Source organism: Saccopteryx bilineata, chromosome 1 (genome assembly GCF_036850765.1).
Source record: "Saccopteryx bilineata isolate mSacBil1 chromosome 1, mSacBil1_pri_phased_curated, whole genome shotgun sequence".
Classification (NCBI taxonomy): Eukaryota; Metazoa; Chordata; class Mammalia; order Chiroptera; family Emballonuridae; genus Saccopteryx; species Saccopteryx bilineata.
The window spans coordinates 369,220,881-369,243,778 of record NC_089490.1 but is presented as its reverse complement, the minus strand read 5'-3'; the positions used below and the strand labels follow the sequence as shown (position 1 = coordinate 369,243,778).

Here is a 22,898-nt window from a genome sequence, read left to right as displayed (position 1 = left end):
AAGACCTAAATTATGTAAATGTTTATTTAATTGTAAAAACAAACACTCTTACTTTATTGCTATCAAACTAAATTCAAGGCTTTTTAAGCAGTATCTATATTATACCTAAGAGGTGATTGGTTTTGCACCAAGGCAAGTTCTAATTTCACATTAATAGATGGAAAAAGTGTTGTGGCCGGAGAGAAGAGCCTGAGCTCTAACACTTCCTAGTTGTGCTGTTTGGGAGGACATTTTATAAAAACTCAGTTTTCTGAGGGAAAAGAATATTGTGCACCACACATATTTTGGTGAGGATTACACAAAATAATACTTACTGTTGTCATTGGCACAGGAAAGATTTGTCCTAGGTTAGTTTATTATTATTTTTCATTGCTATAAATCATTTATTTGAAGAACATCTCCATCTGGCTTAGTCAAATTAATTCCCATCTTTTTCCTGTAAGCTTTTTCTTGTGCATACACCCTGCTAGTCACAATACTAACTACAGGCAGTCCTTAGGTTGCAAATGAGATAGGTTCTATAGGTTTGAAAATGTTTAAGGATTATATGCACAGAAAGATAACAAATAAATACTATGCTAAGATAAACATCTGTCTAAGTTGCATTTAATAGGTAATTGTACCTGTTCTAACTTTCATACAAATTCAACTTAAGAACAAACTTATATAACCTGTCTCATTCATAACCCAGGGACTGCCTATGATGGAAGAAACTTGGCAATGAAAAAATGCTTCTGTTGGTAGACTTGTATAATTTAAAGTGTCCTTTTGTATTTGAATATTTTATCATTTATATTCTATCAGAGACAGTAAATTCTAAATTTAATCAAATTTCAAGTTAAATTAGTCAGTTTGGCCAGTATATATAGACAGACATAAAGCAGTTTTCCAATAGCTATTCTGATTTTGTGCTGAGTATAATCAAATTTCAAGTTAAATAAGTCAAATTGGCAAGTATATTTATAGACAGATATAAAAGAGATATCCTATAGCTATTCTGATTTTGTACCGAGTATAAAGTTTAACTAGCAATTACATTGGGATATGCCTTTTTGTGAAACACCAATCATGTTACTATTGATTTTCCTCTGTCCCTGAGAATAAGTTAACTTAGATGAGTCTTTTTTTAATAAATTATCAAAATTAATTAAATATTATATATTTTAGAAGATTAAATAACTAAAAGCATGTCTGTCAAGAAGATTAGAAAGGCAACTTTAATATATTGCCCTTGAAATAAAGCCTGTGGGTTGAGTCATGTCCTACTCATTTTTTAACATATTTACTGATTCATCTTTCCAAAAATATAAATAATCCTCTACTTTTACTGAAGTTTACAGTAGAATACTTTTTTTTCACTTTCTCATTGTAACATTAATATGGTCTTTCACTTTGTGTTAAGGGTTGTAGAGGTATTACTACTGATTGCTTTCCTCTGAACAAATTCTCTTTAAAACATATAAAAAGTTCTACTCTACGGTGAATATTTTCAAAAGGTCTTTTTTTTATCATTGGAGGCTTCTTTTTAAATAAACAAAACCATTTCAAAGAAACATATAATGCAGAATACCTCTGGGAGAAGTAACACACAGATCTCTATTCAAAAATACGTGGCAAGAGACTCAATGTTATAACCTAGATTCTATAAAAATCTCATGGGTATCAAATGTCAAATGGAATGCTGCTAGCTCCAGGAATAGAAAAGGAGGCCTTCCACTAAAAGCAAGGGGTGAGCTCCAATGTCACAGCATCTGCAAGGAGAAAATGCATTCAACCATAAATGTACACTTTAGCTAAATGTATTAAGTTTTAACAGATGAATGAAGAAATGAAAGCATAAAAAACTGTCTTGTCCACTTAGTATCTATATATTATTGTTACAACATTCACATTAGTCTTGAAGGAAATTAGTTTTTAGATTTATATTTAGGAAGAAAACATAAAAATGATATGTTTGGCTGAATATTATATAATTGTAAAAATATCATAAAAGAAAGGCTGCTCACCTTCCCGGAGTAGAGAATAGGTTCTAATATTTAGGAAGAGTGATATAGTTGAAGATAAGCCAGAAGTCAGGAGTGGGTTCTAGTTTAGGCTGTATAATTTTCTCATCTCTCAAACAGGTGTCTTGCCTTCCTTAAGAGGTAATTTTATAGTTAAGAGAACTTGGCATATGGTAAGCACTTGGCATATGGTAAGCACTCAATAAATGTTACTCCCTGCTTATTTCCCTTGGTTCACAGACATCATCTGGGAGCTTGACAGGAATGTAAATTATTGGGTCCCACCCAGATTTATTGATTAAAATCTACATGTAAACAAGCTCTCTGGGTGATGAGGGTACACACTACAGTTTAAGAAGCACTGTATTAAATAACAATTATTTGATAAATGTCGGTTATAATTCCTGTATCTACGGAGTTGGCAAAAGTAGGTTTACAGTTATCACTACGCAAAACAAGGTTTATTCTTATATTATTATTTATCCTTATATTATCTATTTTTTTCATACAAACAACTGTAAACCTACTTTTGCCTATCCCTGTATTTTGTTAAAACTATTCGCAAGTGTTTTGATAAGAAATATACCCTAAAAATGTTTAGGATAACAGTGGTGATGATGAATAAAGGGAAAAAATTTTATTTCAATTAGCCATTAATGGGTATCATGGAGACTTTTCTCCTGCCAGAACTATAAGGTACAAAAGAGGCCACTTTAGAAGGTGAAGGGATAATAACAACCAGCTCTCAGCCATCATGTGACTCCCTATAACATGATTCAGAAATCTGAGTTTAAAGGTAGGAGGCAGTTAGGCAAGGCACAGCAGGTGAGGTACCTTAGGAACTGACCTGAGGGAGGCGAAAGAGCAGAAGGAAAGGCCAACAAGAAAGTCTTGCAAGCTCACTAATGCTGTGTGTGCAGCCAACCTTTTGAGAATCATCATCCACATTGAAAATAGAATATGACATACATATAAATTGCACACAGTGTTGGGCTCATTCATAATCTCATCAGTAGCAGAAGATGTATAGAATGATATGTAGTTAATTGCCTTTGTCACTAAATTGGGAATGTCTTGGCACAAATAGTGCTTTTTTTTTTTCTTTAGCACCCAGACCTTATGTTAATTTAATGGATCAAATCACTATCCCTCAGAATAGCAGGACAAGGCAAGAGTCTTTTCTAATTTGTTTTATATTTATATTTTATTTTTCCTTTTACTTGACATAATCATGTGAAGTCCTAAAATTAACTCAAAACATATCTTTCTGTAACACAGGAGGCATGATCTTTGGAGGTCAATGGTGCTGAATTAAAATCTTAGTGGGGCCATGGGAAAGCTGTGTAACTTATGAAACTGGGTAAATTCTTTAACTCTCTAGGTTTCAGCATTCTCATTTATAAAATGATGGTTTTGGGGAGAGTAGAAATGGTAGCACATGTACATGGTTCAGCTCTCATTATTGAGCATATAGATTTTATTATTAAATATCGTAGAGCAAAAATTTTATCCTGGAAAACTTAGAAAGCTGTCTACTTTCCTAATTTGACCCTGGCTCCATCAGGTTCTGATACACCTGTGATTCCTAGGAGACATTTATTTCCTCAATGAGATTATATTGTTTTGCTTATAACTATTTCTGGCACAGGGCAAATGGCTAAATTTGGAAAGAGTGTTTCGGAGCCCAAAAGTGAAAAGTGAATTGAGATGCTAATAAAGTAAGTGCTTTATGAAAACAAGTGTAAAACAACCCCAAAAGTCTCAATAAATTGTTCTTGGGAAAGAAATAAAGTGAATATAAATAACCCAGAGCTGAATGGATATCCTGAAATTGTCATGCCACATTAATACTAATAAAAGTAATGTAGCTTTTTCTACAGAAATACTCCTATAGTCCTCAATATAGACAACAACAAAAGATTTATCAAACACTGGGAGGCAGGCACAGACTCTTTTTCTGATGCAACAGGTGACGTGAAAGTATAAAAAGGAAAACAGTGTTTAACACTCCATACACAATCCGTTCTACTTTGGACAGCAACAGCACACCAGTACTGCAGATAGATCAGTGATTGACCAACGATCAAAAGGACAAAGGACTTTGGGAAACGGCACATTAGAGTCATGCATCAAAAGAAGACAGTGCCACACAGCAAACATAAACACAGCAAATAAAAATAAAAAGCAAATCACACACACTTGCATGCTAGCACAGCAGAGAGCAAACCCTTTTTTCGCTGAGTAGATTCTTTCTCAGAGAAATAGGTGAAGGATAGTCATTGGGCTCCAAATCCTATAATCATTCAATAACATAATGATATTGACACAATAACAGAGAGCAAAAAGCTATGCATTTTTTAAAGAATTTCCTCCCATCCTTTGCCCCCACACCACCTCCCAGCTCACCTGAATGCATACAAATAATGCAAATATAAACACATCTCGGGAGGAAAAAGTTTAAACTAACATTGATGATTTTTAATTAGTGTGCTAACATAAATTATAAAAAATAAACCCCCCGCACAAGAAAATTACTCTTTTAACTAGTTTCTTACTTTAAATACTTTTTAAAAATTCATGTGAGCACCAATTTTAAGATTTATGACAAAACCTTTTACAATTGAAAATAATACATACATTTCTGGTCTTAATTTAAATAATAAAAATGAGCCATATTAAAACATTAAGCATTATTTTATAAAAGGAAGTTAAAGTCTTTGAAAAATTATTACATTTACTGTTAGGAAGAATAGTGATTAATACAGTTCCCAAAATTTTGTATCTCTGCCACGCTGAAAACAGAAAATGCTTTCACACCTATATAGTTTTGTAAGCACTTCTTTTCTCTTACTCTACAACTAAAAGTAAAGTTCATTTTTTAAAAAATTATTATTGGGGGATATTTTCTTTTTAGATTGATAGACTACATACTTTTAAATTCAAGAAAACATTCATATTCATCTTTTTAAAATCTAAAATGCAATCTTAATATTCTAAAGGAACCCCCCCCAAAAAAAACAAGTGTTAATAAATCAGAGACATGAAAAATTAAATCCCCTCCAGTTGCTAATATGTCAGCCTGGTTTATACAACTGGGGTTGTAGGTGAGCGTTCCATGTAAAATCTTAAGGTTAAAGTATGCTCCACAGAACACACAAAGAGTTATGTCATCTGTTCCCATGGCAGTATAAAATTCTAGAATCATTTGAAATGTCTGTTTAACCTCAATAATGCAAAAAACAACCCTTATAATACACTGATGTATACATTTTTATGTCCATAAATACTTCACTATGCAAATTGGTTCAACTTATATTTTAACATAAAATTAACTGTTCATGTCTCAGATTATATGACATACCTGTTTACTGGTTAGAGTTTAATAGGTAATTGGAGAAGAAAATCGTATTACTTATAACCCAACAACTATTTACCTTTCTTTTAAATTCTAAATACATTTCTTGTTATTTATAACATATAAATGTGTGAGTTTCCCATAGCCTTAAAGTCTCAAGAATATTATCTTTGGATGTTATTTGTGGATGACTGTAATTTGTTCAAGCTATCACCAAATGTCATAGATTCAGTTCATTCTCATATTTTCTATTATTATAAAAATGTTTTAGTGGACATTCTGAAGCCTATTTCTACTTATTACCTTTGGATAAGCTTTTAGAAGTAGATCCACTTGATAAGAGGATATAAACACTCCTGAGGTCTCTGATAGACAACATCAAATTGCCCTCCAAAAAAGACACACCAATGTCCAATTTCCTCCAGTAATGTGTAAACACCCTATTATCCTGCTTACTCAAAATGAAACATAATTTTCTTAATTTTTTGCTAATTTTTCAGTATTTCATTGCCTTACCTTATTACTAAGGTGTCCAATGATTTTTATATCTTTGTTAGATTTTTATATATCATTTATGAATAAGTTGTTCATGACCTTTACACATTTTTAGATTGGCTCATTTTGAAGATACTTTAGTATAGTTGTGAAATTATGAGATCTAAGAACTGATATTCCATAGAAGAAAAATTATCAAGAATGCCATAGAAGGTAAATTGCAGGTTATATTCTGTATGTGATCATATGGAGTTATATCATTTGGCATAGAAAGTTATCTGCCAGGACTCGAGAAGACAAGATACCTGAGAGGAGCATATGAACTAAGCTGCTGTCCATACTCCCCAGTTCATCCCTGGCATACGTTCCCCACCCACTGAGATTTCTTGTCATTAGCTGTTATGGAAAGAGAACAGATTGAGTGAGTTGTGAATCAAGATCCTCTCACAAATAACTGTACAAAAAGAACTGCAGCAGAGGGTTAGTATATCAATTGCCACAAAGATAAGGATGCTCTGTGCAGGCAAAGACCTTTGAACAGCTAAACACAGAAGCCTCTTGATACACACTCAGTACAGTGATCTACTTTATCATTCATTCAAACAGATTTTCCCCTTCATCAGGGCATCTTTTCATTTTCTTTGCTATTCAAAACACCAGAACACAAAGGATGCTCTTCATCTTGTATGCTACTGAAATGAAATCTTGAGGTTAAAAAAAAAGAAAAAAGAAAAAAACCTTGCCCTAAATTCCATTTCAAAAGTGAAGTGTGAAAAGACATCAAGCAGAGTACACAGTGTTATTGTTGCAAGAAAGTCAATTCTGCAAGTACAGAGTACAAGGCCATGAGCAGTGGCTCAATCACTTCCTCGTCTACAGTGAATAATAAGAAAAATTCAAGGAGAAAGGGTTCCACTTGTGGAAATGGAATTTCTCAGTGTCCTTCTTCTTGATTATCATTAACATCTATGAGCACAGCTGTTTCCTTTCTCTGAATAATCCTAAAGTCAATGCTACAATATTGCTCCCTTCCTCCTGCTCCCTGGGGCCTATTGTACATCCCCTCACATCCTATTCTGAGCAGCAGAAATTTTAAATTTATCTTTTCATTAAGCAGCAAGCTAGAATGCCTATTGCTTTAATTTGGTACTTTGAAAATTAAATTTTTAAAAAAAATTTAATACCCTTGAAAACTTGGTCTTATTAACCTTTCATGGCTATGTAAATGTATTTTCTTTGTGAGGTATAAGTGAAGTTATAGAAGATAAGCAAAATCAAAGATATTTTAACTAAATATTTGATAGTTATATTTAAATTTTCATGGACTTTCTTTTTATAAAGTTTTTTAAAAAGAGGAAGAAATGGATCATCTCAAATTTTTTCTAGACATAATTCTATATGCTTCAGAATACATATTTATATACCACAATCATTATTACATATGCTGCTCTAGGATTTATTGTTTGAAAATAAAATATTACTTATTATATGAATGGGGTTTTAAGAAGCAATTAAGGTACTAAGAAATATGCATTCTGTTCTCATTAAGGACATTGGGCTATGGTGATATTTACTCCAGAGAAAATATATTACTAGACTGATTGACTCTTCTTGGATTCCAACTAAAAGTTTTATTAGTTCATATAACAAAAGAACTCAATGGAGAATGATAAAATTGAGACATGATCACATTTACATTTATAGTTAGTAATCCACTTGCTCTACAGTGGTCACTGAAAAATGTTTCACTAATGAAAACCTGTGCAATGAACAAATTAATAAGCAATAAAGCAGTTTCTCCATGTGGCAACATTTTGGTCATGCAGGGACACTCCAGAATTTTAAATTAGGATGGTATTTGTCCACTCATGAGGAATGTCCTCCTAAGATTTTATTATATAGCCATGTGTGTGTATATGAATATTTATTAGATCTTTCAAGAATATTTTTCACAAGTAATTCCTGCACACTCCCTTTTTATAATCCTCCACACACAAAATTTCCTGTTAACCTGAAAATTAAAATCTATCTGTAAAATTAACACCAGACTTAAAAAGGAGGTATATACACTGCTCACAAAAATTAGGGGATCAGGGAACGTGGAGATACTCCAGTACTTTCAGCCTTTTGTATAGTGCATTTTCACCAATGAAATAAAAGTTGATTTTGCATCTCATTTGCATAATTAAACAACTATCTTTGACTTGTTGTTTGCTTTTGTGATGTTAAATAAAAAAATCAAATGCTTTTTCTTTTTGCTTCATATTCATTTTGAAATATCTGCTAATTTTTGTGAGCAGTATACACACACACACACACACACATATCTTCCACAAAATTTGTTTTACATTATTAGAGAGAAAAGTAAGACAGTCAAAGCCCATTCATATAATGAATGTTCAGGAAGCACACTTTTAACATAGTATGCTATTGTGTAATTATTCTGGTTTATTTTTTCGTTCAGGTATAAAATGCTCTTCTAGTCTAAATTCATGTATTTTCCTACTCTGCTGAGATAATTCTCAGAAACTTGATGATAACCTTTTCCTTATCACATCAATTCCTCTCAGTACAAATACAAATTCCCTTAAGCACAAAAAAAATGAGTAAGATTTTAGCTGTTCTCATCAATTTCCTAGGTTCAACAGAGGAATATTGCTTTGTGAGCCCTGGGGCATAGAGGATTCTGTTTAGAAAGCAATTTGTACACTTGTTCTCTCTGAAGAATGCTCAACTTACTCTGATATTAATTTTAAATGGGGCAAAAGTAGGTTTACAGTTGTTTATATGGAAAATAATGCAATAATTAAAAAATAATACAAGAATATATTCAGTCTTTTGCATAGTAACAGCTCTAAATCTACTTTTTGCACACCCTGTGTTTGGTATATGATTTTATGAATTGGTTCTTTTGAAGTCTCACTCAACAGAACAAAAGCTTTTCCTGTCCCCCTCCTAGACTCTGTCTTCTCTCTTCACTCAGTTTTATTTCATGAGTAATGTCAAAACCCTGGACACTGCATGTTTTATCCCAAAGAAATCCAAAAACTCATTCTATGGTATGGAAGTGGATTTGCCAAAATTCAATCATAAAACAAAATAAGACAAAAAATAACCCAATTATCTGTGTAGACCTGGGTACTAAGACATCTGTCTTTCATTTCATTATCTTTAATTACTTCAGTCTCCTGCTTGCTTGACTGATGTTTAACTCACTAAAAAATTAATTAACAGACTTCAGTTTCAACAAAGAGAACTTGTGGGAAATGATGTTTTCATACCTTTGCAGAAGTGAAAAGACAGTAGTGTTGTCATAGCTGGAACATATATAACTACTGCTTGACTAGGCAGGTAAAAGCCTGATGGTAAAATTGAACTCTATGCTTTCCAAACATCCCCTAATTTTGTATTGTATTTATTTGATTTTCTATTGGAAATAAGTGTGCTAATTATGTTCCTATTTTTAATGCACAGATAACCAATAATAAGAGGACATGCATCTTTCCACCTTCAAAACTCATTTACAACAAACTACAAGTTTTTTTAAATTAATCTGTGAAATTACATCACACAAAAATGTTAGCTTTGATAGTTATATTAACAAAGACTACAATTTTAATATTTTATCAGTGAAAATTCTGAAGAAAATACATACCCAGACCTTCCGATTCAAATAGACATGTCTCATCTACTCCTAAATCTCGGCACCAGGATAAGAAATTTGCTGTATTGTCTCGGGCAAAAAAGGAGCCTGAGGGGGCACTGGCTTTGCAGGGAATCTTCTTCAAGGGCAGATTCTGAAAAACAAAGCAATCTCACTCTGGAGGAATTCTGGCAAAGTTATCAGAACAACACATTAAATATACATTTATGTTTTCAACAGAATGCTTTGGGATGACCTCATGTCAATAAATAGGTCAGTGAAGAACTATTGAAAAGGAAGTGAAATGTAAATAATACTTTGCTGGCAATAAGAGAGTATAAAAATCTGTGCCTTTAAACATACTTTTTAGTATCTAGTGATAAATATACATAAATCCCTTCTCTGGCTCAGATGGCCCTTTTACTTTCTTTTCTATTATTTTTTTGGCCTTCTCTTCCAAGTATTCTATCAGTATTTATCATGAAGCATTTATAAATGTATTTCTCATTAGTGCAAGAAGAATAAAACACAAATACAGGGTATGGCAAAAGTAGGTTTACAGTTTTGAGAATGCAAAACACAGTTTATTCTTAAATTATTATTTATTAATTATTGTATTATTTTCTATATTAACCACTGTAAACCTACTTTTGCCACAACCTTTATAGTATGTGAACATGTATAATATATATAACACACACCTGCATTATTACAAGCATACAAATACACACACTATAAAAATTACACAAAAACTGTAAAGTCAAAAAAAGAGCAGCAGAATTATTTAACATCATAAGTCTCCATCACCAACACCAAGAAAAAAATATGAAAAATCTATTAATAGTAATATTCTATCGTCTTTTGTCTAGACTATTTCCTTTTAAACCATAGGGTATTGTTATATTATATAATATAAAAATCGTTTTGGTTGGATTTCTGCTATCTGACCTTGAAACATATGATATCTATTCTGCACCATTTCTCTTCTGGGATATGAAAATGCATAAGATAAGGGAGGGTGTGAACCTCTACAGACTTTTATATTAACAGTTTCTCATAATTTTAGCCAGAATATCTCCCTTGGCACCATACCAAGTGCTATAAAATGTTGTGCAGGTTTTTTTAAAAAAATAGAATAAAACCAGTTCCCACAGCATTCCATGAAGTCATACAGTGTGACTCTATGTGACTGAATCACGAATTTGGATGATGTGAGCTACACAGAGCTTTGCCTCAAAGAGAAAAAAGACCAAAGGAGAAGCACTTGGTAATTTAAATTTATAGGTAGGATATTTCCTCTCTTCACTGTGAACCAGCAAATGTAACCAAAATACTGTTGATTGGTGAGCTCCTAACACGGATGGTTATAAGATGAAATAGTGGCCCATTAGTGGACTGGTGAAGTCCTGCTAAGATTACTACTACTAGCCTTCTTTTTATTTTTTGACAGAGACAGAGAGAGAGTCAGAGAAAGAGACAGATAGGGACAGACAGACAGAAAAGGAGAGAGATGAGAAGAATCAATTCTTCACTGCAGCATCTTAGTTGTTCATTGATTACTTTTTCATATGTGCTTTGACTGGGGGGCTACAGCAGAGTGAGTGACCCCTTGCTCAAGCCAGTGACTTTGGGCTCAAGCCAGCGACCTTTGGCTTCAAGCCAGTGACCTTTGGACTCAAGCCAGCGGCCATGGGGTCATGTCTATGACCCCATGCTCAAGCCAGCAACCCCATGCTCAATCCGGTGAGCCACACTCAAGCTAGCAACCTTGGGGTTTCAAATCTAAGTCCTCAACATCCCAGTCCAACACACTATCCACTGTGCCACTGCCTAGGCTACTAGACTTCTTCATGAGCAAGGACTTCAAGCTAGACAACTAGAACACTCAGTTGCTATATCAGTTAAAGGTTGTACTGATCCATTTCTTTGCTGTTGACTGAATTTGATTTAGGGTAGACATAATCAAAATTTTTGCATGAACACACAAATATCTTTATAGATATATACTTTAGGTACTATAGGTATGTATATAAATAAAAAATGGGGTTACCTATATAGCAATATCACTTTAACCAATTTGGTAAAGTAATGGTTTTCAGGGAAATACTTTCCAATATGAATTATAAAAACAATCAGAAATGGTAGATTATAATATCTCCTTTATAAAATATTCAAACATCAATTAGTTAGTATTTCTTAGAATTTAAACACATATATCCTTAAATCTAACATTTCATTTTTAAGAATATATCCATCCTACAGATAAAAGAGCTCTATTGCTTAAAAGTCAATGTATACTTATTGTAACAGTGACTGAACAGGAAAAATATTGAAATAGGAATATGTCAAGAGCGGGCTAGTGGAATAAAATACAGTGTATGAATACAATGGAACTCTATGCAATCATTTATAATGACTAAGATAAATGTATCTGGAACCGTAAGTACTGCTCACAAAAATTAGGGGATATTTTATAGCTTCATATTCATTTTGAAATATTCCCTAACTCTTCTCACAAAAATTAGTGGATATTTCATAGCTTCATATTCATTTTGAAATACCTCCTAATTTTGGGGAGCAGTATATATCCTTTATATAATCTTAAGCAGAAACTATAATTTGCAAACAGAAATATATATATGTTATAATTTCATTTTGTGATGTGTGAATACATATACATACTGGTGACACAGTGACTTTGGGCTCAAGCCAGCAACCTTTGGCTTCAAGCCAGTGACCTTTGGACTCAAGCCAGCGACCATGGGGTCATGTCTATATACATACTGGTGACACACACATGCAATAGAGATGGACACATATGAAATTAAATTGCATATAAATATGTTATAAGTATGAATATTATATTTATACAATGTTAATTAAGAAAAACTCAAGGACAGGCATCAAAGCAACAGTAATGACATTTGAGGAAGATGACTGTACATAGAGATTATTTAATTATTTTATATAATTCCAAAACAAAATCATAGACTTTGAGTGACTTTTTATTATTTTCATATTAAATAGTAAAAATGAGTAAATTATGTTAACCAAAATATAAAAAAGTGTATTTGCTCAAACAAAAATCTCTAAAAGGTGACTATATGATGTGAATAAGGCAAAGATCATCTTTAAGAACTGAAATAGATCTAAACACTGAGCCACTTCAAGATCTATCACCTCTGTCTCTGGGTGGGGAAAAAAATAACTTTTGAAAACACTTCAAATGGATAAATGAATTTGAGTACAGGAACTATAATGTAAGAACTTTACAATACTTGACATAGCTAAAGGACATGAGGGTTATGAGGGGTATACCTTAAAGAAAAACAATACCCATAGCACATAAAAGAAGCTGGAGATTGATTTGACACTTAATTTTGAGAGAATACCCACATTCGAGCCATGGCTGCAGGAGGGAGAAAGAGAGAGAGAGAGAGAGAGAGAAAGTGGGAAGAGGGAGGGTGGAGAAGCAGGTGGTCACCTCCCCTTTGTGCCCTGACTGAAATCGAAGCCTGGACTTCCACACACCAGCCAATGCTTTACCACTGAGCCAATTGTCTAGGACCAAGACTCTTAATTATAAACGGCATGTTAGCCCTGGGAAGATCCTTCACCCTTTCCTTTTTGGTTGGTGTGCAAAGAGAATATTGGATCCTGCAAGCTATGGGCTACACCTCTCAGCCGGTGAGCTGCACCTGGATTACTGATATATCTTCCATATCAGTTTTCCTTTTACTGCCTGACTCTTCAAAGAACTCCCACAGTATTTCAATTATACACTATCTTTGTTAACTCATTAATTTTTTCAGACAATGCTATTATATATTAAGTCCTCAAAACCTGATTGACGAATGCATGAATGAACAGTTAGACTGGACCCCTCAAACTCAACCATAATCAACATGATAGCAGGAGCAAAGCCTGTTTTAAGTTTTTACATTGTCAAGAAATATGTTTCTAAGGCTTTCAAAATTCACTAAATTCATAGTATAATTGATTATACATAAAGTGCTTCTTATAAATTAAGAAATGCATAACTGAAAAATGTTAAGTAATACCTTCCAACTATTTTTGAAAGTTACTGAATACAGAATGCTAAGTGGAGAACAATAGCCAAGCTAACTGAGATTGGGTAGAGATTTAGACTCATGTACTCACAAGCCAGGGTCACACTACTGTACTCTAGCCTCCACGATGTGAAATTCAATATTTATGTTAGCAAAATGAGAAATGACTACCAAAAAAAACCACTGGATCATCTGCAAGTAGTCAGTAGGATGCATATTAACTTTTCTAATACCAAGAGTCTTAAGTTTATCCTTTCATCTCTCAGTGGGTGGAACCCAAAATATGTACTCATGGTGCTTAAAATACTTCCAGACTAGATGATTAACATACAAGAGAATGGTTTGAATTTTAATAATGTCCTCCTCCCCATTCCCTCTGGTAACAACCAAGTTAGATTGCAATAAAAAGAAAAATTTTAATTTACTTCTAAAGGCTTTTAATTTAATCCATTGCCATTTAGGCATGTGCTAGGACTTTGGAGTCCAATTGCCTGAGTTCACACTCAGCTATGTCACCTTCTCGCAATGATACTTTTGGGTAAATTATTTAATGTTTCTGTGCCTCAGTCTCCTATTCAATAAACGTAGAAAATAATGTATTCCATTGGCTATGTGTAAATGAGAGTAAATTAAATAATATAAATCAAGTGTAGAAGTATTCAATAAAGGTTCTCTATTATCATCATCATCAATGCAAGTAAAATATACTAAATTGCCTACAATTTCCTTTTCTCATATTTTCTTGTACACATTTCATTTTTACTTATGGGTACAAGAACTCAGAAAAAGATTGGCAAACAATTTAGTTCTATCTTCATGCTAAACTTGAATCTTTCCTCTAGAATAGTTTTTCAGTAGAACTTCCTGTAATAATGTATGTGTTCTTTATCTATACTATCCATTATATTGACATATGGCTATGGAGCACTTGAACTGTAGTGAGTGTGAATGAAGACTAATTTTTAAATTTTATTTCATTTTATTCAATTTAAATATAAATAGACACACATGGCTTGTGGCCATCATATTAGATAGCACATTCATAATAAGGAGAGTAAAGCCATTATTAAAGATTAAGAGAGTTCAATATTTGATCACTTGACTAATTTCCCCTAACTAATATCATTCCCAGGTCTTTCAAGTATCCTCAAATCCAATAGTTTCCCTTTATATAGTTACTTAGATATACAACTATGTTGGTCATTTAAAAAAAGTTTACTTATACCGTATGTTGTAAAGTCCAAAATGTGTGTGTCTTAGTTATGGTGTCATGAGGATTATAGCTTTAAAGGGCAATAGTGACTAGTTCTATTTATAATAGTTATAATCTACTCCTAGAGAAAACCAAGATCTTATTTGTCATACTGCTACAGTGCCAAATACAGTGCTTTATACAGAAGCAGTACTAATACTGTTTTCTGAATCATATGTTAGGTGGGGGAATAAGGAATTAACACTGTGAGGACTTACCATGCTCTAGGCCCATGATGGCAAACCTATGACACGTGTGTCAGCACTGACACGCGTAGCCATTTCTGATGACACGTGGCCACATACCAGAGAAGTATGGGGCCACATGCCGAGAAGCATGTTTCATCCTCAGCTCCTGCACGGCCAGGTGCAGTAGCCAAGGATAAAACATTTGCTGTAGTGTAGACACTCTGTGCCGGAGGTCTGTAGGCCAAAACAACAGAACTCCGGCACAGAGTGTCTAGTTCTGGGAATTCCAATTAGGCCATTAGGGGATCTTTGACCTCACTTCTGGCTGGCGGAGCAGGGAGCAGTGGAATGCCGCGGGGGGATGCATTTCTGGGGGCCCTGTGATCACCATTACCAGCAACCACATACCCATAACAACCATCATCCAATCTAGTGTTCTGGGGTGTCGTGGATTTCTAATTGACCATCATTACTGAGATGAGTGAGGGGGAGGCTGGGAGAGGCGAGGGCCTGTGCTATGAGTGCTGTTCCTGCCATTAGAAATAGCAGCAGCCATTTTAATTTATGTAAGATGTAATCTGCAGAATTTCAAGACAACATCTGGGCTCAGATGTTTGTCAACTTGAGGTCAAAGCTTGAGAATCTGGAAAGGTGCCGCTTGGAATTAAGAAGAGTGCCACTATGAACAGGAAATTTGGAGTGCCTGGAACCGATTACCAGACACTTTTAGCACCCTAAAAAATATAGCAATGGCTTTACTCACTATTTTTCCCTCTACATACTTTTGTGAGACCTTATTCTCAGCGTTAAATAATATCAAAACCAACAAAAGAAACAGATTGACAGATGAAGTTAGTACCGTTTGCTTGGGCTTGAAGTGTACAAAATACCAACCTTTAATTGAAGATTTGGCCAATGAAATTCAGCAACAAAAAAGTCGCTAATAGGCAGGTTAGTTAAAGAATTCCCCCTCCTCCTCACTTATCTTAGTTCATGACACCCCACACAAGTTAAATAATATCAAGACCAACAAAAGAAACTGACTGACAGATGAACAAAGAAGTCACTAAGCAGGTAAGTTAAATAATTAGTTTTTGGTTTATTCAATACAGTTATATATTATAATTATAAATTTTTGTTATTTAAACTATAAATATCGTGAAATTATGTTTTTTTTTCTCGAAGTGACACACCACCTGAGTTATGCTCGGTTTTTTGGCGAATATTGACCAACCAAGCTCAAAAGATTGTCCATCACTGCTCTAGGCACATAAAACTTACTTTCATATCGATTATGCTATTTAATTCTCAAAAAATGGTACCATGACTCACCCATCATTAATTAGGTAGGTATAGTATCTCTATTTTCCAATAGCATTTCCATTTTTTCCATGAAAATAATGAACTCATGCACAGTTAAAGTCAAATCATTCAGTTTCTTATACCCATATACTTCTACTTGTTCCACAACGGCTCACCAATGCCTGAAATTTAATATATTTCAGCATTTGATTTATTTCCCTTTTTTTGTCCAGGTAACATTAAAATAAAGAATTACATAATCTTTTCCATCTATTCAAACTAGAAAGAAATGAAGAGAATGGCATATTTACTTCTCTATATGTAGTGAACTAAAGATTGAATACTAGGCAGTTTAAAACCCATTATTCACAAAAATTTGAAGCAAGCTACTTCCCTTGATTGTTATTTATTTCAGATATAAAACAGAAGAGATGCATAAAGAAGACGTAGAAAATGCCAAGAACTAATATATTTCCTTTTCCAAAGGGCATACAGAATGTACTGTTCAAATACGCAGTCAATAGTCACATTTTCCAAAATGGAATAAATGTTTCCATCCTCTTGCTAATTTTAGGTTTGCTATATATTCTCTTTTTAAGAATTCAATAAAATTATTTTATTGAACATTCACATCAAGATACCTAAATGTAACTACTAAGTAACTTCAGAAAGGATGAAAATACATTTTTTAAGATCAAAATTATTAAAATTAAAAATAGCATAAAATGTTCTTTCTGGTACCATCAACTTCTCCTGGGTAGTCTGCATTAAGCCTTCATGCCTCAGACAAATTGAGCTATGATTTAGTACAGTAGCAACTTATCTCACTAGGACTGAGTTCAAAATGCACCTTTGCACTCTCCAATACATTGAGGGGAAACAGAATTTGCCAACCCAAAATATGCCTTTTGGGATAGTGACTATTCTAAGCTGATAATTGTTAAGAAACAAAAGACTCAAAGAAACAATCTTTGACCTTCCCCCTCATGGCCCCCAAAAATTTTAGATAGAGGAACCACTCCAGGAAGGGAACTATCATTGTAGATAACTATAATTTAATATGAACTAGGTGTGATAGACAGGGAGGAACCTACAAAAGTCATCTGATCAAAGTCCTCTCTGTGTCCCATTGTTCAAGATGGCTCAGCAAACATTTATTTACCAAACATTTGCTTTTCCATCTCCTTGTGAATTGCTTTCCTGCCCTTTGAAATCCCAAACCATAACTCCCCATTTCTCCTGAGCTCAAAGAGGCATATAAGCCTCAATTGCTCAATTTGTCCTCAGGTCCCACATTTTTTATAAAAACCCTTTGTGTAAATATTTAATAAATTTTGTTCTTTTCTCCTGTTAATCTGCCTCATGTCAATTGAACTAGTAAACCAGCCAGAAGAACATATAAGAGTATAATAAAAGTTACATTTCTTACCCTACAATATATTTCACTTTATAGAGGACAGGTCTTACAGCAAAATTTGGTGCAATGTCTATGCTATAACTGCTTTAAGAATATTCACATAAATAAAATGAGAAAAAAAAGGTTTCTTGTAGCAGAATTCTGGTATACCCTGAAAAATGAAGAAAAACCACTTAAGTAAATGAAGGAAAATCACTTAATCACTAAAGAAAGGAAATAGTTTAAGTATTTTGAATTATCTGAAATTATCTCTGGCATAATATACAATGATGTTAGAAATGATGGTCAAACTTTTTATTAAAATTTCAGGCTTAAAAGATAAAGTGGACAATGAAAATTTAAGATGTAAATGAGCCCTGGCCGGTTGGCTCAGCGGTAGAGCGTCGGCCTAGCGTGCGGAGGACCCAGGTTCGATTCCCGGCCAGGGCACATAGGAGAAGCGCCCATTTGCTTCTCCACCCCTCCGCCGCGCCTTCCTCTCTGTCTCTCTCTTCCCCTCCCGCAGCCAAGGCTCCATTGGAGCAAAGATGGCCCGGGCGCTGGGGATGGCTCTGTGGCCTCTGCCCCAGGCGCTAGAGTGGCTCTGGTCGCAACATGGCGACACCCAGGAGGGTCGCAACATGGCGACGCCCAGGATGGGCAGAGCATCGCCCCCTGGTGGGCAGAGCGTCGCCCCCTGGTGGGCGTGCCGGGTGGATCCCGGTCGGGCGCATGCGGGAGTCTGTCTGACTGTCTCTCCCTGTTTCCAGCTTCAGAAAAATGCAAAAAAAAAAAAAAAAAAAAAAAGATGTAAATGAATTGAAAAGTTACATTCACATCAGCTTTATTCATAATTGCCAAATCTTGGAAACAACCAAGTTGTCCTTTAGTAGATGAATGGATGAATAAAATGTGGTATATCCAGACAATGGAATATTATTCAGTATTAAGAGGAAATGAGCTATTAAGTCATTAAAAATATGGTAGGACATTAAATATATGCTACTAAGAATAAGAAGCCCATCTGAAAGCCTAAATATTGTATCATTCCAACTATATGACATTCTGGAAAAGGTAACACTAGAGAGACAGTAAAATGATCCAGGGATGACAAGCCTGGGAGGAGGGGTGGTAAGTAGATGATTCATCATGAGATTCAGTTTTCACATGGGATTTTTAGGATGGTGAAACTACTATGAATGATAGTATAATGGTGAAGATGCAGCATTATACATTTGTCAAAACCCAGAGAATATACAATAACTGAATTCTCATGCAACTTTGGAATTTGGGTGACTATGATGTATTGGTGTAGTTTCATTGATTGTAACAAAAGTACCATTCATGTACTTTCTGTTCAATTTTGCTATGACCCTAAAACTGCTCTAAAAATTAAAATCTATAAAAAAGTAATTATATCACTGATAGTTATTTAAGATGCACAAAGGCTTTACCAAGTACAAAATATCAGAAGTTCAACAACAAATGAATTTTTTTCCTTTTTTAGATGCATTGTGCCTAATTTTACACATACATATACATGGGAATCATTATCTAAAGCAGGGGTAGTCAATCTTTTTATACCTACCGTCCACTTTTGTATTTCTGTTAGTAGTAAAATTTTCTTACCGCCCACTGGTTCCACAGTAATGGTGATTTATAAAGTAGGGAAGTAACTTTACTTTATAAAATGTATAAAGCAGAGTTACAGCAAGTTAAAGCATATAATAATAATTACTTACCAAGTACTTTATGTCAGATTTTCACTGTTTGGCAGAATAAATTCTTTATAAAATAACTTATTATAGTTAAATCTATCTTTTTATTTATACTTTGGTTGCTCTGCTACTGCCCACCATAATAGCTGGAACACCTACTAGTGGGCGGTAGGGACCAGGTTGACTACCACTGATCTAAAGGATCTGCTACTATAAAAAGCTTATGTTCTCCCAACTAATTGTTTACATATGACTAGACAGAGATTGGCTTCTTAAAAATTCTAATAGTCTAGCCCTACACTCTAAAATTCAGTTAAATGTTAGGGCTATCTAAAAATTATAGCAGAAATTTGCTCAGTGGTACAGTGTCGGCCTGGCATGCAGGAGTCCTGGGTTCAATTTCTGGCCAGGGCACACAGGAGAAGCGCCCATCTACTTCTCCACCCCTCCCCCTCTCCTTCCTCTCTGTCTCTCTCTTCCCCGCCTGCAGCCAAGGCTCCATTGGAGCAAAGTTGGCCCGGGTGCTGAGGATGGCTCTATGGCCTCTGCCTCAGGTGCTAGAATGGCTGTGGTTGCAAAAGAGCAACGCCCCAGATGGGCAGAGCATCGCCCCCTGGTGGGCATGCCAGGTGGATCCTGGTCAGGCGCATGCGGGAGTCTGTCTGACTGCCTCTCTGTTTCCAACTTTGGAAAAATACAGAAAAAATAATAATAATTTTAAAAAATAAAAATAAAAATAATAAAAATTATAGCAGAAATTTAATCTGATTCAACTCAAACAATCATTATTAAATCACAGCTCTATACCAGTTTTAACAGTAGGCATGAGGGACTGAAATAGAAGAAAAATAAGGCCAAGGTATATTTCTGAAGACCCTCAGGTCTTTGAAAACAGACTTAAAAATCATGACAACATATACTAAGAACTACAATAGAAACTTAAATATTTAAATAGAAGCTTCAATTTAATGCCCTGGGAAATTTAAGAGTGTGTATTAATTTGGGGAAAGGTTGACTGGGCATTATTATAGGACAGCCTTACAAAAGAGAGACAATTTACAGAATAGAAGTATCTTGAGTGCTTACCAGGCATAAAAATAGAAGGGCAGTGTATTGCATAGAGTTAAACATCTGGCAGTGTCTTAAACAAGCATGTGAGTTATGGATGAGTAAAGAATGTGTGGGGAGGAGAAAATGAGTCCAGAAAAGTCAACTGGGCCAGGATCACAAAGGGTATTTTATGCTTAAGAAGAATTACTAGTATTGTATTTTCAAAGGCCCTGAAGAGGCCAGGCACATTAAATAACAGAATGAAGTGGCTAGCTCCAGGGGACCATATGGAATGGTGGAGACTGTGGAATCCTCAAGAGTTAATGCCATGTCCCAGAGGACTGCCATATTTATTTAGTTCTAACTCATTGTTACTATAAAGAGATGCATTCCCAATGTTGTTTGATCTCCAAATTTTCAGAGGAATTTGGAACAGTGATTTCTTTTCCTTTGTCCACTTCCATGTTGGAACACCTCTGAATCACAGCTAGAGGAGCAAGACTAGAGAAATGAGGTCTGAATGGGAGAAAGAGAAACTTATTCTCTGAATATGAAAGATTTCTCAGAGAAAGGAGCATTGGATACTAGGAGTGACAGTCCCTCTGATTCTCCACAAAACTAATAGTAATTGCTAAGAATTAATTACAGAAACTAAAACAAATTGATGATAGTTTTTTAAAATGTTTATGAGAATGTATATTACAATAGTTTTCTGTGTCTCCTCTACAATCAAGGAACTCCATTAAGGAAATACACAGGAAAATTCTTTTAAAATGAATCTTGAGTTTTCTTATTTCCAACAAACATTTTGTTTATTCAAAGATGTAATTCTTTATATTTAATGGCAGCAAATTTTGAGTTCACAGAGTCACTGATTCTAATATTCTAATTTTTTGGTGCCCATCTTTAATGTATCCAATAAAGAAAAGCATTTTCAGAGGTCTAAAGGTTGTTTTATAAGTAGATTCCAAGAAACCCAATTTAGTGACTACCAGATTTCTAAACACTCTTTTTTTTTTTTTTTTTTTTTTTGTAACTTCACTGTACTGCAGATTTTGGGCCCTGCAAATTGTATGTGCCCATCAAATTTTTGTTACTTCATTGCACTGCAGTTTTGGGCACTGCAGATTATATGTGCCCATTAATTGACTGATGATGTGTCCCTAGCATCTCCATATATTTGAAACTAGAGGATGTAAAATTTTCATTTATTCAGAAAAGTAAGATTTAACTCTTGAAACTGCAATCACTTCCAATAAGACTTATTGACCAAGAACCGTTATTTATTTAACCTTTTGGAACTTCAGGTCCATTGTTTGTAACACGTTTGGAGGATTAAATAAGATGCTTTGGAAAGTGCTTAATACTAATTCTAGAGGATAGCCTTTCTTCATTTAATGTTTTTTTTTTCTAATTTATGTCTACTTTAAGTTCTATTTACAAAGAATTATCTGATGAAAGTGGGAAAATAGTTACACCATCACATCTATAATTACTGTAATAAGTCCACATTTATGTAGAAAAACAAAGTTAAAACAGTTGCTTCACATTTGTATGGTAACTTAATCACAGTTTGTGTTTACCCGTCTTCTAATATATTTCATCATGCTGCGTACTTGTGTCTGTTCTCCACACTCCAATCAGAGCAGACTTTTCAAAAGGCAAATTTAGCTTCTCACTTCTTTTAAGACAAAGGCAAAGGTCCTTATATTATGGCTTCCGTGGTGTGAATTAGTTTGGTTCCTACCCACTGACCTAGCGCTACAGCCCTCACTCTCTCCCATGATCACATACTAGCTTCTGTTCCCACTCCCACAAACTCCCCACGCTCCCCCAACCCCCACCAACCACCACGTGGTCCTTACCCATAACTGTTCTCTCTGGCCTTCTCATTCCTCTTTGCCCGATTAACTTCTAATCCCATACGAAGGATCATTTATTCCAAAACAGCACCCCCAAACTTGCTTAGAATTGGTTAAAACCTACGTGTTCAAGTAGCCCTCCTGTTGTCTGTGTTATTATTACACATGACTAATTGATAAGCAGCCCTCTCCCTCCTGATTGTTTAGTTCATGAGGAAGGAAACAGGGGGTGGGTGGGTGGGGGTTGTTCACCATATTACCCCCAGCGCCTAGTACAATTATAGAATATTTACTGAATAAATACAAATCTGACTCGAGCTAAGGCATATATTAGAGTCAATGAGAGTCAATAGAGTATAGTATTTATAAGTACAAATTTTGGAGCTAGACTGCCTGGGTTGAACCCTGGATTTTCATTTATTAATTGTGTAATTTCAGGCAAGTAACTTAAGTTCACCAGTGAAATGGCAAAATAATAGTATATATATCATAGCGTTTCTATGAGGGAGGTATGAGTTTATATGGGAAATTTTCAAAATAATGCCTGACACATACAGGAGTTTA

General features: G+C 34.6%; 1 protein-coding gene across 6 annotated transcripts in view; it reads right to left on the bottom strand.

Moving 5' to 3' along the window:
* Nucleotides 1-22,898, bottom strand: part of GAS2 (growth arrest specific 2) — a 137,132-nt gene that overhangs the window by 75,710 nt on the left and 38,524 nt on the right. For all 6 annotated transcript variants that reach the window (XR_010728096.1, XM_066251144.1, XM_066251142.1 and 3 more), the window contains exon 4: nucleotides 9,509-9,650. Coding sequence is in view for 5 of the 6 variants with exons in the window: in XM_066251144.1 (XP_066107241.1) it covers nucleotides 9,509-9,650 (142 nt within the window). In the remaining variant the exon portion in view is untranslated. The remainder of the gene's footprint in view (nucleotides 1-9,508; nucleotides 9,651-22,898) is intronic.